This window comes from Sphaerodactylus townsendi, linkage group LG01, assembly GCF_021028975.2.
Source record: "Sphaerodactylus townsendi isolate TG3544 linkage group LG01, MPM_Stown_v2.3, whole genome shotgun sequence".
Classification (NCBI taxonomy): domain Eukaryota; kingdom Metazoa; phylum Chordata; class Lepidosauria; order Squamata; family Sphaerodactylidae; genus Sphaerodactylus; species Sphaerodactylus townsendi.
Genome location: NC_059425.1, coordinates 101,219,395 through 101,235,609, shown reverse-complemented (window position 1 = coordinate 101,235,609; position 16,215 = coordinate 101,219,395). Strand labels below are relative to the sequence as shown.

At 39.7% G+C, this 16,215-nt stretch overlaps 1 protein-coding gene across 1 annotated transcript in view; it reads left to right on the top strand.

Annotated features, from left to right (window-relative positions):
• Positions 1-15,732, top strand: part of SAMD5 (sterile alpha motif domain containing 5) — a 302,826-nt gene extending 287,094 nt beyond the window's left edge. The window contains exons 2-3 of the mRNA XM_048489110.1: positions 14,804-14,881; positions 15,342-15,732. Coding sequence (XP_048345067.1) covers positions 14,804-14,860 — 57 coding nt within the window. The 3' untranslated portion in view covers positions 14,861-14,881; positions 15,342-15,732. The remainder of the gene's footprint in view (positions 1-14,803; positions 14,882-15,341) is intronic.
• Positions 15,733-16,215: the final 483 nt, after the last annotated feature.

Sequence of the window (16,215 nt, the reverse complement as noted above, 5' to 3'; positions counted from 1 at the left end):
ACTCTTGCAAACTTTTACTAGTGGCCTTCCAGACCAATCTGCCCCTAACTGGATCATACCAGTGGTCTATCTGGTACTAACAGTGCAACCATATGCATTTCAAATCAGTTGAAATCAGCAGGCTTGCACTGAAATAACCCTGTATGAAATTGCACTGTAAAATAAGTATTGATTTAAATCCACCATGCAAGCCTAGGTCCAAATATAATCTATTTTATACATTAAACCTTTAACTCAGTCTGTTTAATTTGATCTTTTAAATGTATTTAATACTACCTCTTGGTAACATAAGATAAAAATAAATGTAGAGTGAAGATACTGAACATATGCAGCAAAGATATAACTACTGTCTCTTACATTCTTTGCCACTTTGTTTCCTTCTGGTGCTGTCAATAACATGCTTCAACACTTCACAATATTTTATTTTCACCTCAAGCATATACAAAAAGTGATCAACATCTGTCTAATCACGCTCTTCAACTATAGGGATTGTGTGAACAATACTGAGGAAAACATTCCGAGCAAGAACCGAACAAAGCTTCAGTTTAACCATATTCCAGTATCTTCATCAGAATTTTCACCTGGATAAATTTACATCAATGATAAAATAAGAATGTTAAGAATAGCCTTGCTGAATCAGAGGAAGAATTAATCTAATCTAGCATCCTATTTCATCATGCTTCTGAGATCCCTCCCTACTGCTTCTGAAGAGTATGCTACCTCTCAATATAGAGTTAGTTATAATGACTATCAGTCAGTTATTGACCTACTAGCAGTAAAGCCCATTTTATGAAAAAATAAAAGGGGTGCTAGACAATTGTGTGTGGGTTAAGGAAACCCACTGAGGGGGGCAACCCCTCCTGTCTTTCTTCCCCATTTATCCAATGTTAAATATTTTGCTCTCCCTCTCTGTCTCTGCCTGCTTCTCTCTCCCCCCTGCACACCCATCCCTAGATCCTCTTTGTCTCTCCCTTGCTCCCCCCTCATTTTTTGCATATTTCCCCTCTTTTTCTCTGCTCTGCCTTCTGTACTGCCCTTGAGGGCAGAAGGGAAACAAAAATACTCCCCCCACAACTCCCACAATGGATCCCCCCACGCACGCACGCACACACACGCACTTTATTCTTTGCATCAATCTGTTCTATCCTTCCCTCCCATGTGTATTGGCTCTGTGGTGCCCTTGATTTGTCTCCTCTGCTTCTGAGGCATGTTTGCTGCAGGCAGAGGAAGGAAGGGAGTGGGGGGGGGGGAAGGTGGCCAGTTATTGGGCCTGAGGAAAAGAAATGAGTGGAGGAAGGAAGGGCAGGAGGGGAAAAAAACACAGCCAGTTTGGGTAATGCTGCAAGTTTGTCTCTACCATGGAGAGAAATGTAGTGGGGAAGTGTATGAGCGTGATGTCATTTTAGCCTTTCAGTAGCTTTGCATGCCAGATAACAAGTGGCCTGCCGATTCTCCAGCAAGCTTTCTCCCAGGCTTCCAAAGAAAATAACCTCCTCTGTAGGAGTTTCCTCCTCCAGACAGAATGAACCAAAACAAGAAAACTCCCGGCTGCAAGATGATGAGAAAGTCCAATAGCCTTTTTATTCAGGAACCAGAGGAAGTCTCTTCAGGTTATCAAGAAAGGATGGATAATAATTCTTAAGAAGCCAAACCTCTGAGTATATTTTAGAAAAGATCCCAAGCCTCGTTGTCTTCGGCCCCTTCCGCACATGCAGAATAACGCACTTTCAATCCACTTTCAATGCATTTGCAGCTGGATTTTACTGTGTGGAATAGCAAAATCCACTTTGAAACCATTGTGAAAGTGGAATGAAAGTGCATTATTCTGCATGTGCGGACGGGGCCTTCCTCACTTATCTGACCTCCCTTAGCTCTCAGATGGTTCTTGTTATATCAGCCATTGCCATTAATCAACCCTCAGGTGTTTCCATTCTAATAACCTTTTTTCTTATAGACAACGCCCCAACTGGTAGTGCTCAAGGCTACCATGCAACTCTTACATACAGGAAGGCAGCTACCCTGTTTCTCCAAAAATAAGACATCCCCTGAGAATAAGACATAGTAGAGGTTTTGCTGAAGTGCTAAATATAAAACATCCCCCGAAAGTAAGACATAGCAACGTTTTTGTTTGGAAGCATGCCCATCGAACAGAACACCAGAGCATGCAGCTGTGGAGCGGAAAAATAAGACATCCCCTGAAAATAAGTCATAGCGCATCTTTGGGAGCAAAAATTAATATAAGACACTGTCTTATTTTCGGAGAAACGCAGTAGCAATTGGCAGTTTCAGCAGTCTGACATATTCAAGCCAGTTCAGCCCTTGGAGACTTTTTGTGCCTCATCCCCCAAGTTGTATGAGCTGCAGCTGTCCAGCACTTCACTGGTGTGTGCAGCAATTGGCTGGGAGTAAGTCATCAAGGATTGGCTGTGAGTGAGTTGTCGCCACCTGTCCAAAGGCTTACTGAATTAAGTATAGAGGCTTAGTGAATTAAGTATGAACTCATCTGATTCTCTAAGCAAAGGGTCAATACTCTTCAGTGCAGCCAAATTCTGTATTAATTTTACATAGCATGAGGAAGTGCTTCCTTTGGCTGCCTTCAGTCTACTACCAGTGAATTTTACTGGGTACCCCTGAATCCTAGTGTTATGAAAAAGGGAGAATATGTTAGGTACTTAAATTAAGGGAAGGCTGCTCTGACTGTACACTGGGAAATATACTTGTGCCAGTCTCTTGCCTGCTTTGACCAAGCTGGCTTAAGCCTTGGTAGACTAGGCCTGGGTGAGCTGATTCAGCAACACTGACAAAAGCTTTCATTACTTCAGCATAGAGAAGAGATTGGGTAAAATGAATACAATAATAATTCAAATGTTATGAAAATATAAAATGAATAAAATTTTAAGCACATTCAAAATAAAAATGTGTACTTGGGAAACAGGATCAAAGGCTAAGCCCAGTCCAAGCCCAGTCCAAGCCCAGTATTGCCCAGAGTTTCTATTTGTACATGGGTTTCTGTATAAAAGCTGAATACTGTTGACAGGTTCACACTGGCAGAACTTGAACAAGATTTTGCAGGTGTAAAAATCCTTTGTATCTATTCATGATCACTAAAAGTGTGTGAATGGTAATTGTGCCCACAATCAGAACTGAAGTACCCTCGAAATTGTATTTAGAGGAAGATCTCCCTGGGAACTAAAAAAAGGAACTGAAAGGAAAATTGTAGAGAAGAAAGCAGAACTCTGGTTTGAAAACAGAAAGGAAAAAATGGTAATGAAGATGAGTATACTTGTCTTCAGCACTCTGGTTCATAGCAATGAAGATGAATACTCTTGTCCCCTGAGATTAAGTGTTTTGCTGTAAACTTTCTCTTTCCAGATTGTATCAAAGTATGTTCTTAAAGTAGATCTGTCTGGTTTTTTAAAAAAACCTCACCACATTTTATTGAGATTTGAATCCATGAGTTTAACAGTCTGCTAAATTTGTTGGCCTTGATTAGCCATGTTTTCCCACATATGGCTTGCTGTGGAAACTTGTTAAGATATGATAATAAAGTGCTATTTAATTAACAAGTATTAATTAGCCTCTTAGAATGTGACAGTATTTGATGTAGCAAAAAATTTAAGTCAGTCTTTAAATGAGGAAGTCACATGTCCTGGAAGACTGTAGTGGTAAGAATGGAAGAAAAGTTGCTTCTCAATATATTAAAAAGTAGAAATTATTTTCATCTGTATTTTTGTCCTACCTATTAATTTTCATGTAACCTTTAAAATGCCTTAAATGAGAAGTCATTCCTTAGTGATGTAAGTGGTTTGAATTCTTTCTAAAGCTCTCTTCCCTCACATGTTTCTTCCTGCCTTACTGATTTTTTTTACCTTCAAAACTATGAAGGGCCAAACTAATGATGGTATTGGGAATCTGTAATCATATTCCCAGATATTTCAACTACAAAAGCAGGGTTGGAGAATTAGTACATAAGAGAGATGAATTCTGTGCCATTTCCCTAGTTTGAAATGGGAGTCTCCAAGAATGTTTTAAGCCACTGGAGAACAGGATGGGTTCCCATACTGTGCTGGTCTTTTTTTCCTCCTGAGATTTAAAATGACCTAGAAAAACCATTTGCAGTCAGGGAAATGGCATGGAGGGAGAATCATTCCACCCTCCCAGCATGGTAGTCTTGGTCTATGTATTCCCAGTATCATCTTTGGAGTGGCCCTACATGTTAGAATAACATTTCTAGGTGTTTGTTTGCTAGTATTATATATTCACAAAAAAAATCTGTTCCACATGTCAACATAAAAGATGGGATACAAATCTCCACAGTTTTACTACCATAATTGAAAAAGACCTTTCTTGGGTCATTACCCATATAGCCTCAGATGCCGTAGACAAACAGAACAGGGCCTCCAAGATGACCAGAGGGAATGGGTAAGTTTATATCAGAGAAGATGGTCCTTGAAGTATGTTAGTCCCAGGCTGTACAGGGCTTCAAGGGTCAATACCAGTACCTTGAGTTGAACCCAGAAGCAAATTCAAAGCCAGTGTAGGTGGAACAAGACTGGACTGATATGATCCCTATGACCGACTCTAGTCAACGCACTAACTGCAGCATTTTGTACTGATTGCAGCTTCCCAACAGTCTTTAAGGATAGATATTGAAAACTGACAGGATAAATACAATTACTTACCAAGTGGCAAAAAATAAAATAACCTTAACTGGGCACTGGTGATGGCATGACGTCGGTTCTGGGAAAACCATTTCCTCGAGATGATGGATGTCATTTCTGGGTTTCCCCCAAAGTGATATCAGTTCATTCCTGATGGCCATTTTTTAAAATGGTCCCCACCCACCCTTTCAGTCTTCAAGCCACCCTATCTGTATTATCCATCAACTCATTAGGAAAATCTTAATAAATAAAACTTTGCTCCTATACAACACTTTGGAATATTTAAAGCACTTTGCATGCATTATCTTTACAGTAATCTATGTGACAGCTTTGTGAAATAGCCCAGTACAATCCTTATAGTACAGATGAGAGACTGTGGTTGAAAAGCAGCAGCCAGTCTAAAGCACTTAGTAAGTGTTGGAAAGGCTGAGTTTTGAGACAGAAACCTCTGATTAGTAGCTGAGACTGTCAGATACTACTCTGAACTTGCTGTCTACCCTCATGCACTCAAATTCCCTATGTTTAAGTGGCATACAAGCATTTGCATGCGCAGGGGCATAATGCCCATTGGACAAGGTGGGCAGCTGCCCAGGGCACCACCTTGTAGGAGGCATCAAAATGCAGGGTTCGTTTTTGGGTATTTTAGTGGTTTTCCATTTTTTGCCTGCAGGGGGCACAGTTTTTAGGCTAGCAGCACCACAATTTCAGCGTATCATCAGGAGACTGTCCTTATGCTACTCCCTAAGTTTTCTGTATTGCTGTCAATGGGGGTTGCAGGCTGGGGGGGCACATTTCTGAAGGCACAGTCTCAAAACTTTCAGGGTCTCATCAGGAGACTGCCCTGATGATACCCCCCAGGTTTGGTGCAATTTGGTTCAGGGGGGCCAAGGTTATGGACCCTCAAAACTGTAGCCCCATCTCCTATTAGCTCCCATCGGAAACAATGGGGGATGGGGCACCCCCTTTGGGAGTCCATAACTTTGGACTCCTTGAACCAAACCTCACCAAACCTGGGGGGTAGCATAAGCACAGTCTCCTGATGATACGCTGAAATTGTGGTGCTGATATGTCTAAAAATGCACCCCCTGCAGGCACCAATGTCCTGGTGCAAAAAAAATTTGGTCGTGGTGGAGTGGCCACCCATGGGGGGGGGGGGGCATTCAACTCAGGTTTTGCCCAGGGCTACAGTTTGCCTCGTTACACCCCTGAGGACGGCTACCTAATTCTTGCCATTACTGCTCCTTTCAGCTGCTTTTTTCTCCCTTCAGCTACTGCTTTACTTTCTTCCTGTCTCCACAGCTTCTAGCATTGTTCCATACGTTTCCTAGTCACTAGGCGGTCAGAGGTGACTTTCTTCCCTCCTCCAGGTTCCTAATTGATCCACAGGAACTCCTACTTTGGGGAATTGTAAATACCATGTGTGACTGCAATAACATACAGACAAAAATAAGCCAGGCCAATCTTTTTCTTATAAGTAGGAGCATATGTTAATACACATTAATAAACCCAAAGAGAGATAGATGAGAGACAGGCTGCTGGGCTAAGATTATTACAGCTGTGCAGGGATCTGAACCTGATTTTCCCATGTCCAAGCTGTACATGACATAGCTTGCTTGTTCTCTGTAAGAGAAAATATTTTTCTAACTGTTCAAGAGCCACCCTGGGACTGCTCACAAATGGCTTGTTCTTTCTGAGCTACAGTTTACTGCCTTTGTGGAACAGTTTATACGATCAGCCAAACCAAGTAAAACTTTTCTGGAATTATACCACCTTAGACTGAGGTGAGGGATTGTATGTTTGAATTGTTCACCAAGACAAAAACAGCCTGCATGCACAAAACCCGTATGCCAGTGAGAAAGGTTTTAACCAGGTCTTCAGTCTGATGTTGTATTATTATACACAGAGAGAGGGCTTTTAATACATGAACATCCCAACCAGTTATTGCTTTCTCTGTGACCAGAAGTGATTTTATCATGGAAAAAGATGCATTGCTACTTTCAGGTTGTTGTATAAACCAACCCTTCATTTGGGCAGTGTAGACAAATGAGTGGCCTCCCCAGTCAAGCTGAAATGAGAGTAATTTCATCTGCAGTGTAGGAGGCAAGCTTTTCACAGTGGGCAGAACTTTATCTCTTTCTTCTAGCAGAGAGAACTCTGATTTAACAGGCTGTTCACCACCTGGAATGATCCAGTGGCTGGCCCTTTTAAGATACAATAGCAGTGGAATAGAAAGCTTTCAAAATTTATTATTATACTTTATCCACTAGTTTCCACTGTTTTATTAGAGTTGTAATCTACAAAAGATAAAGTTCAAAAACATTATGTGGAAAGAGTCAAAAGGTGCAAAAAGGGAAAATCATTTTTGTTAAACCCAAGACTTGTAAGAAATTGAATTGGTATTATTAATTCACTTGTTCCCAGTGTGTAGTATTGGTGCTTTGATATAAGAATTGAAAGATTACCTGCTAAGTATCTTTTTTGCGGATTAGTACTTCAGTATTTTCATTGGAAGATCTGTAAATTATAGTAGGGGTTTTTTGGTCTTATGCCAGTACAGTTTTCAGATAATGACAAAAGTCAGAAACTAAGGAATAGCAAAGTTGTTATGGCAGTATTTGGTGTAGTTTTCATTGCAGTGGATCCTCCCTGTGCAAACATATTTTTGCAGGATTTATGAGGGAACAAAACAAACAGCAGGATCAAGGGATCATAAAATGCAAAAACGCTGGATAAATGCAATCATATAAAATTATATATCTACTTCTGAACAGAAGTGTAGAGTGTGGAGTAATAGATCTGCAAAATGGAGTGAGGGACAGATGGGGATTTTTCTACAAATCTGAAGTAAATCCTAGGTTTGCAGAAAAATATGAAGCCTAAAATACCCCAAAATAATAGAAACAGCCTGTAGCTTAAAAAAATACTGATTGAGCTCTCAATTGCCTTTTTAGAGGTTGCCAGGCAACCACAGCAGTGTTGCTGAGTCTGTCAAGCCTTGGTTTCTGTAAATCAAAGCTGTGAGGGAAACTAGGGTAGATTTACAGACTGAAACAGCTCTATATAGGATCCCATATTCTTTCCTTATATCCGCTGATGGGGAAGGTCTTGCTGGTAAACTTCAGCAGCAACCACTAGAAACCCACTACCTACACCACCTGGCATGGTCTGGTAATGGCCACCACACGACTGCCCCTGGCTTGGTAATAGCCACTGCACAATTAGGCCAGACTTTTCCTGTGGAGAAATTTGCAGAGGGAAGAAAAGAAAGACAGCTGAAGACAGAGAGCAGATAAAGATAGGTTGGCTAGTAGGAAAAGGCAAGAAGGAAGCATGTAAACCAGGGGTAGGGAACCTGCGGCTCTCCAGATGTTCAGGAACTACAATTCCCATCAGCCTCTGTCAGGGGCCATTGTAGTTCCAATTGAACATGCTGGTAAGAGCTGATAGAATATGATTCCCTATCTGATGTAAACAGAGAGGTTATGGGGGTTCCTAGGAAAGGGGGAAATGTGGGAGAGGAGGGAAAATGACATACTCCCACAAGCTCTTGTGGATCCCCCACCTGTTCAAGTCTAATCAAGAAAAATACTCACTAGTTTTGCATCAGTAATATGTGGGAATTCACATGTCCTGGGAGGCTAGACTCCAGAAAGTGTCCATGACATTCTGTTGCTTTAACAAAAGAATTTCAAAGTGAAACTCCAGCATGATACTGCTGCTGGGATATGTTAAGATGTTTCCCACTACCCATTCCCCCATTTGAATAGGGGTTTAGACACTTAATTATTACAGTTTGCCCTGTGCTTCCTGCATTTCATGAGCTTTTGGATGTTCATTTGTTTGTTTCCATACTTCCTACATAAAAGTACTTACAGAGGATGATATGAACAAATGAAGCTACCCTATACTGAATTGGACCATTAATCCATTTACTTGGTATTGTCTATTCAGACTGGCAAGTTACTCCCCAGGTCCTCAAGCAGAGGTCTAACGTTACTTATTACCTGATCCTTTGAAACAGATGTTCTGCCACCAAGCCATCTCCTTTCTCTCATTGCACTGATTGAGGTCCACTGATCACATTTGAAGTAGGCTGTGGTCCAATGTTCTCCTCCATTTCTTATTTCACTTGATATTAACAGCTTGTATTTGTTTTACCTCGGTGTCTGTACTCCTTCTTGTTTTCCTCCTTTAACCAAAACATCAACTTTTTAAAGATAGCCTTCTTGCCCTTTATGGCCTTTTTAACTGTTTGTTAAAATAAGCTGGTGTACCTTAGATTTGGTTGTGCCTTGTATGCTAGGTGATGTGCATTCTGTAGCTGAAAATCAAATTTTATAAGCTAAATCTTTTTTGCCTTTGTCATCGTGTGTCACATTCTGAAGAGTCATCCAAATTCTGTAGTCATGCTTGGAATATCACCATAATTTGCTAACATATATCTTTATTTTGTTTTGAATGAATTTGTTTTAAAAAAACATGCATAATACAAGTTCAGGTTATAACTCTATGACCAATGTCACATCTGTGAAGTCACTGAGTATAAAATGGCAGTCCCAGTCTTCTAAAGCTCTGAACGGTCATAACATTTCAGCCATGGAACAAGCTAAATAGCAAAGTTGTAGAATTTCTTCCAACTATCGTTCTAGTTACTTCCTTCCACTGAACAAACCTAACCCTCAAAACTGAATGCAGTTTTGTTTTCTGACTTGCCAGGGCTTGACAACCAGTGTCTGCATGACTCTTGAATTTGTGCCTGGGCTGAATTGCTTCTCAAGTGTACATTTCATGCCTCCTGCCTATCAAACAGCTTATATTTCAAAATTTTATGAAAAAGAAAGGAAAATAAATTTTAAAAAATCAGTTCTCTCTCAGCTATAGACAGTTGCAAGTATAAAAACCAATACAACACAAGGCTATTCAGCTGAAGGCAGAAGAATGATAGAAAGATAAGAACAACAATGATAAAAATCTTAAGAAGAATCCTTTATGAATCTCATTATCTAAAATGGTGTCAGGGGTTTTATAGAATTGGTTCAAGACTATTTGATCAGTGATTAACCAAATGGGTGTCAAATAGAGTCGAATCTTCTATGTGATGAAGGAGATGCCCCCCCCCCCCCAACACACAAACCTGAGCATTCTTGGAAATTAAGCCCTATCTGTCTGATTTAGAATGTGGCCTTGTAAAAGCCAATTCCGTTATCAAAAGAATAACACTACTTACACAAACACAAACACAGTTTATAAGTTTAGAGTGGCCAATTGGTTGCCCCATAAAAGACCCAGTATACAAGAGAAATGATTGCTAAATGAATTTAGAGGAATATACACACTTTCTTCACAAACACTTTCCTGCCCTGGATCCTGCAAATAATAGCATTTGTATTCAGCTAACCCATAAGCAATCTTACTCTTACAGCAATGTCAGTATAATAGGAAAAGATTGCAGTAAGTCTCTCCCAAGATGTGTATAAGAATGGCAAAACCATATTTTTCTAGATTATCAATGTGTGCATTGTAGTCCAGAGGCTTTTAGTGTATTTCAAGTCCCATACTTTGTTCTATATATATGTATATATATATAAGGCAAGGTTGACACTTTTAGCAACTGAAAAGGGATGCTACTGTATTTGAAGTATGATATGGTTAATAGGTCCTTTCTCTTCTAGCTGAGAGGAGAAAATCCTTTCCTATGTGAAGCAAATAGGCATTAGTGCTTTTACATTGCTTGGGGATAAGCCTACTCTGAGGAGTGCTGTAACTGTCACACATTTCTTTGAAAGCCCAAAATGTTATTTAAAGCAACAAAGGATGGCCATTAAGTCTCTCTACTCCAAGTCACTGGGGGAAACAACTTAGCAGACAAATTAATATCTAAATGTATCTGAGGTATGAAAAGAATGCATAAAATAGTAGTCATATGATCTGGAGAAGTGTGAAGGGCTCTCTCTTAGGTTCTGTATATCTTAATGATAACATAAACTTTAGCTCTAGAAATTATTTTCTAAAGTAATTTTCTTAAATATAACGTAACCCAATGACCAACTGACAAATTATGCAGAAGGTGTTTGCAGCGTGGTGGAGGTGAATGTCCACCACAGCAAGATTTCTTATATGAACATATTTTCTCTAGCCACACTTTCACTTTCCACTCTCTATGTGGCAAGCAAATCCATGATAGCACGATTTTAATTTTTCTTTGCTGCCAGAGCAGGACAGATTTGTGAGTGGGCATAGCTTTGCTCTGGACCTCATCCCTCCGGCTGCAGCCAGCCTGCCTAGTCTCACTCCCACTTCCTCATGTTGCTTTGCACACCCGCCGCCCTGTTACCGACAACTTTCTGCTTCTTGTCTTGCCATATCACTTTTATTGCCCGTGGCCTCCCTGCTCCTGGATATCTTTAGATCTTTAGATTTAAACAAATTAAATAACCATATTGATAGACTGATAAATCAATTCTAATTATTTAAAAAGAAAAACTAATAAACCTAGTCAATCAGTCCAAACATCCAATTTGCCCCTGCATGTAATCAACAAACTGCAACATTTCCTCCTTGTAGTTTTGTACCCAAGCATTCAGTGATTCCAGACCATACTGGGAAAAGTCTGTGGGTCATGATGCTTTGGTTTACAACACATCAGGAGGTGGATGATTGTGAATCTGGGGAGCTTATCAAAGCAGTTCACGTTTTCCCTTACGGTTTTGCAGTTTGCATGCAGCCATTACTCCTCCTTCACTTCCCACCATAAAAGACAATCAGTGTTTGGGCAAAGATTCCTTATTTAAGACTATTAAAGTTTTTTCACCTTTCAATGTCGATATATCGATCTGATGATAGACTTATATAGATTGATATATTTATTATCTATTGATAAGATTAAAGATAAAAGTTAAAGAGTACATTAAAAATTAAGGCATGCATGTTCAATAGAAAACCCACAAAATATCACTATCGCCCCCCCCCAATGAAAGCAAAAAACCAGCTGATGGCTAGTGCCTGCCCACTGTAAACAGAGCAGTGGATAATAATGCTGAACATGCCCCAAGACAAATCCAATTCTCTTTGGAGTCATGGGACCCTTGCCATGTGTAATTGGCCAATGATTCTTTGCCCCATTTATCTGGTGAATGAAGACCGATAAATAGATTTCACTGTCATGAAAATAAATATCAATTTCCCCTACAAATTCAAGCCTAACTTTCATTATTTACCAGGATAATTTGTGTAGGGTCTGAAGTGTCTGAGTCTTTTCAGGAAAACAAGGTTGTTGTTTTTTCTGCAGACATTGCTATCTAGCATAGATTTGAGACTGTGTTCTGCTGAATATATTTTACTAAACAATACTAATAAAGGGGTGTATCCATGTGCAGAAATAGCAATCAGAAAGGATAAAGAAATAAACCTTCGAAATTAAATTACAACATGGCAACACAAGAAGAGACCTGCTGGATCATCTAGTCCAGCATCCTATCTCATCCTCCTGAATCTACAGCCTATCAACTTCATCAGATGTCCTTGAGTTCTGGTATTTTGGAAGAGGCAGAAAAAATTATTTGTCAACTCATTGCATAACTTTATAAACCTTTATCAAATCCCCCCTTAACTGGTTGTGGTGGGTTTTCTGGGCTGGGTGGCCGTGATCTGGTAGATCTTGTTCCTAACGTTTCACCAGAATCTGTGGCTGGCATCTTCAGAGGTGTATCAAAGAGAGAAGTCCGTTACACACTGTTTCTAGTGAGAAGGGAATGTTTACTGAGGTATATATTGTCCATGTCCAAGTGTGGGGAAGCAATCAGTAAGTGTTAGTCTCTTACTAGCACCTTAAAAATGCAACTATGTTAGAATTGGCCCTCAGACCAATGTATCAGAGCGAGTTTCAATTTAGCTTCCTTAATTTCTCAGGCAGAAAGTTTTCTGAGTTCATTTAACAGGAAATTCTGGAAACTGAATCTAAATCCTCCTACATGCAAAGATTTATGCTGGTTCTGAACTAATTTGGCAGCAGTCTATTTGGCATTTCAATATTCCTTGGGACAGTGGGATCTTGATTAAAGAACACTGAGATGTATCATTATCGATAAATCTCTGAAGTCAAGAGAAACTATATATGATTGCTTCCAGCTTCTTCTGTCTTCTGGAGGCCAGAAGAACATGTGTTGTGATGATGAGGTTGATGAGGTTGTATGTATATAGAAGGATCTATCTATCTATCTATCTATCTATCTATCTATCTATCTATCTATCTATCTATCTATCTATCTATCTATCTATCTATCTATCTATCTATCTATCTATCTAGATACATACATACATACATACATACATACATACATACATACATACATACATACATACATACATACATACATACATACATACATACATACATATATAATTTGCATCACTTAACTTGTATTACATCTTTTTCCTATGGTGTTATGCAGTTATTAATAAACAGGCTGTGGCTAGTTTCCTATTCCAACTAAATAATGTGTCAGTGGTCAATGGAGCGAACCTCCACACATCTGCACGCAAATCTAAAATATTGTCTAAGCAAGGCTACTTTTAAAAAATCTGTCTTCAGATATCTTGAAATTGCTTTTTGTGCAATTAATTTCACCTTACACCCCCCATTTACTAGCTGACTTGTAATTGTCTGTCTTTTCCATTATTTATATTTGCCATTTCAAAAGCGTGCCAAAAGAGTCATAGCCACAGGAGAGAGTGTAAACAACAAATGAAACAGTCTTTAATTACAGGAAACAATATCAACCTGCCGCCTCTCAGAATCAGTGACCCTCCTTCAAAACTATGCCCATTCCATGCACTGACCAGGATCTAATATTTTAGTTTTTAGGCTTCTGAATTTTTATGTAGAATCCAAACTGGGTAGTGGCAATTCTAATGTTGGATTTTGTTTCTAAGGATTGCCTCTTAGCACTATTCCCATGGCTTCATATACCTGAGTATGGTTTGTTTGTGTGCATCATTCACGCAGTTTGAGAGAATGCATTCTGTCCATGATTCCAGGTGTTATCTCACAAAATTCTCTTAAAGGGCGAATCCCCACTTGAAATTGCAAGTGGATCCAAACCTGTTCCTTGTGAATCCGTGTTCTCCTCATCGCAGTTTCTCCCTCCCCACCACAGCGAACACACAGCAGAGACTCCCGGGTGCAGGCATCGTTGCAATCCCCACAGCCATGTGATCGCGCTTCATTGCCCTAATCTGATTGGTCGGTGTTCAGTTGGGTGGGACCTGTTAGCCACTTCAGAAACACTACCCATTTTTACCCATTAAAAAACCTGTGCGAACGCTGAAGTGCAACCACTATGAATACTTGTCATTTACAGTAAAGCAACTATTTTCTGAAAGTTTTACTGTTAAATCGGTTACCAGGCGACCGTTTACTTGTATTGCACAATACGGTCAGAAAACGTGATACGCTCCATCAACATGGAAGTAGACTGGCTGCCAATGGAGTCAAATCAATCTGATTGGCTACGCAGCGAAATGCACGCCACACCTGGGGCGGGGAACAACTCCAGGTTCCAAACCTTGTTCCTCCCCTCGGAACAGCCGTAAACTGTGATAACGGGGCCTGAACCACTTGCATCCAGGTTCTGCCAGAATGCGGATTAACAGGGCGAACGAGCGTCAGAAACGGTTGCTGCCACAGAAGTCATGGGGAGGACGTCGATGAAACCGTGTTAGTAAGTGGCCCAAAACCGTGCTAAGGAGGCAGTGGGAATTCGCCCAAAGTCAAATATACATATGACCCAATTCCATAAATCGATTTCATATACATGCATTCACAAGACATTTTCCAGGGCGATTATATGGTAGGACTTTATATTACTATTGAAAGAGAGGGACAGTATTATCTTCCAAGGGATATCTCTGCTGCTTTCAATTTTCTTTTTATTTGGCTACAATTCACATTTTCAATGACTCCTTGTCAAATAATGGCAGAAGGAAGATGAAAACACCTTTTCAGGCTCAAAATCTCTTTTCATTTCTTCTTGATGGACAGGCTGAGGGAGAGTTGATTTTAAAATCAAAGATCTAGTCTGTAATATATTTTAATTACTGGTCAAAAGAATAATTAATATTGTTAATCTTTTATCATCATACAGGTCAAAAGCTACATATCAAAATCAGCCGTAAACAATCTTTCACTGAAGATAACCTAAAGGTTGTATTAACACTGGATTGTAAGTCTGTTTTTATCCTTTGTACACAGAATCACAGCTGGGAACATTTTCAGTCTTCATGCCAAGGGAGCATTCTCAGCACAGGTCCTTGCTCTTGTTGTTATAGACAGATTGTAAGACCTATTACGTCTTTTACTTGCTTGAAAGGAAGTGGAGAACAGGTCAACGGGGGCATCGCACTAAAAGCATCAAAGCCCAAGGCAGCAGGACATTTTAACACAGGAAAATAGGCAGGATTAACATTGTAGGGAAAGCAAAGTAAGTCCAGAATTAAGCCTGACACTCTGCCATTAATTCCTTGTAACCATACACATTGAATATTTGAGAGCGAGAGACAGAGAGAGAATTCAGCCGCTGATCCAGTTTCTAGGGTTTGTGGGATAAAGAGTCACAGTCTTCATGCTATTAATTCATTGTTTTGAAATGCTAATGTCTCTCTTTTTCCTCATTTTTTCTTCAGGCTTTTAAAAAATTGAACAGTGAAATGTATGACAGCTGACACTTGGCATGTAGCGATTTCAAAATCCGCTGTCTGCCCCTTGATGTCTTCATCTGACAACATCTATATGTTGCCTGGTTCCCATGGCAACTAAGCACTCTAGTAATTGCAACCCTGGAAAGATAATTATTTCACTCAAAACATAGTGTACGTTTAACCTGTCTGAAATTTCAACAATCCATCTTTTAATCACAAGTGTTTTGAAAGGTCTAATTCAGGCTGTTTCTTTGGTGCTACAGTTACATGGTTGTTAACTTGTATGTTTAACTAATCAGGTAAATTGCCTTTTTACTCTGGTGGTTTCAGATTTCTTAGCCCATTTATTTTATAATGTATACATGATGTGGCACTATGAGTTAAATTTAATAGATGGAAGTGTTGGGTTTAACCATTCAGCTATAAATATCTCGGTTTCCACTAATGCGATCTGCTTAAAAGCTCACTGTGGAATGCCCCCTAGTGCCATGTTTGGTTTGTGTGGAATAGGAAAGGATTCAATTAAATGATGTTTGGCTAGAATGTAAAATTACACCTAGGTTTGACCTCACGATCAGTGAACCTTTAGTCCTTAAATTAATTCTTGTTTTTCTCTTATATAAATTAATATCAAGGTTGGCCCCAAGATTTTCTGCTGTCTCAAAATAAGGCACCAAGCAATACCTATGCCACAGAATCCTTCCACAGCAAAGCAACCCAGCATTTGTAATAGTCCAAAGGATTCAGAGACATATTCTGTAATCACATGCTGCTTCATTAGCTCCCCTAAAATAACTGCTGACCTGAACAAGCAACGATTTAGTTTGCTCATGCCACAGAAAATCAGTAATATATTCCA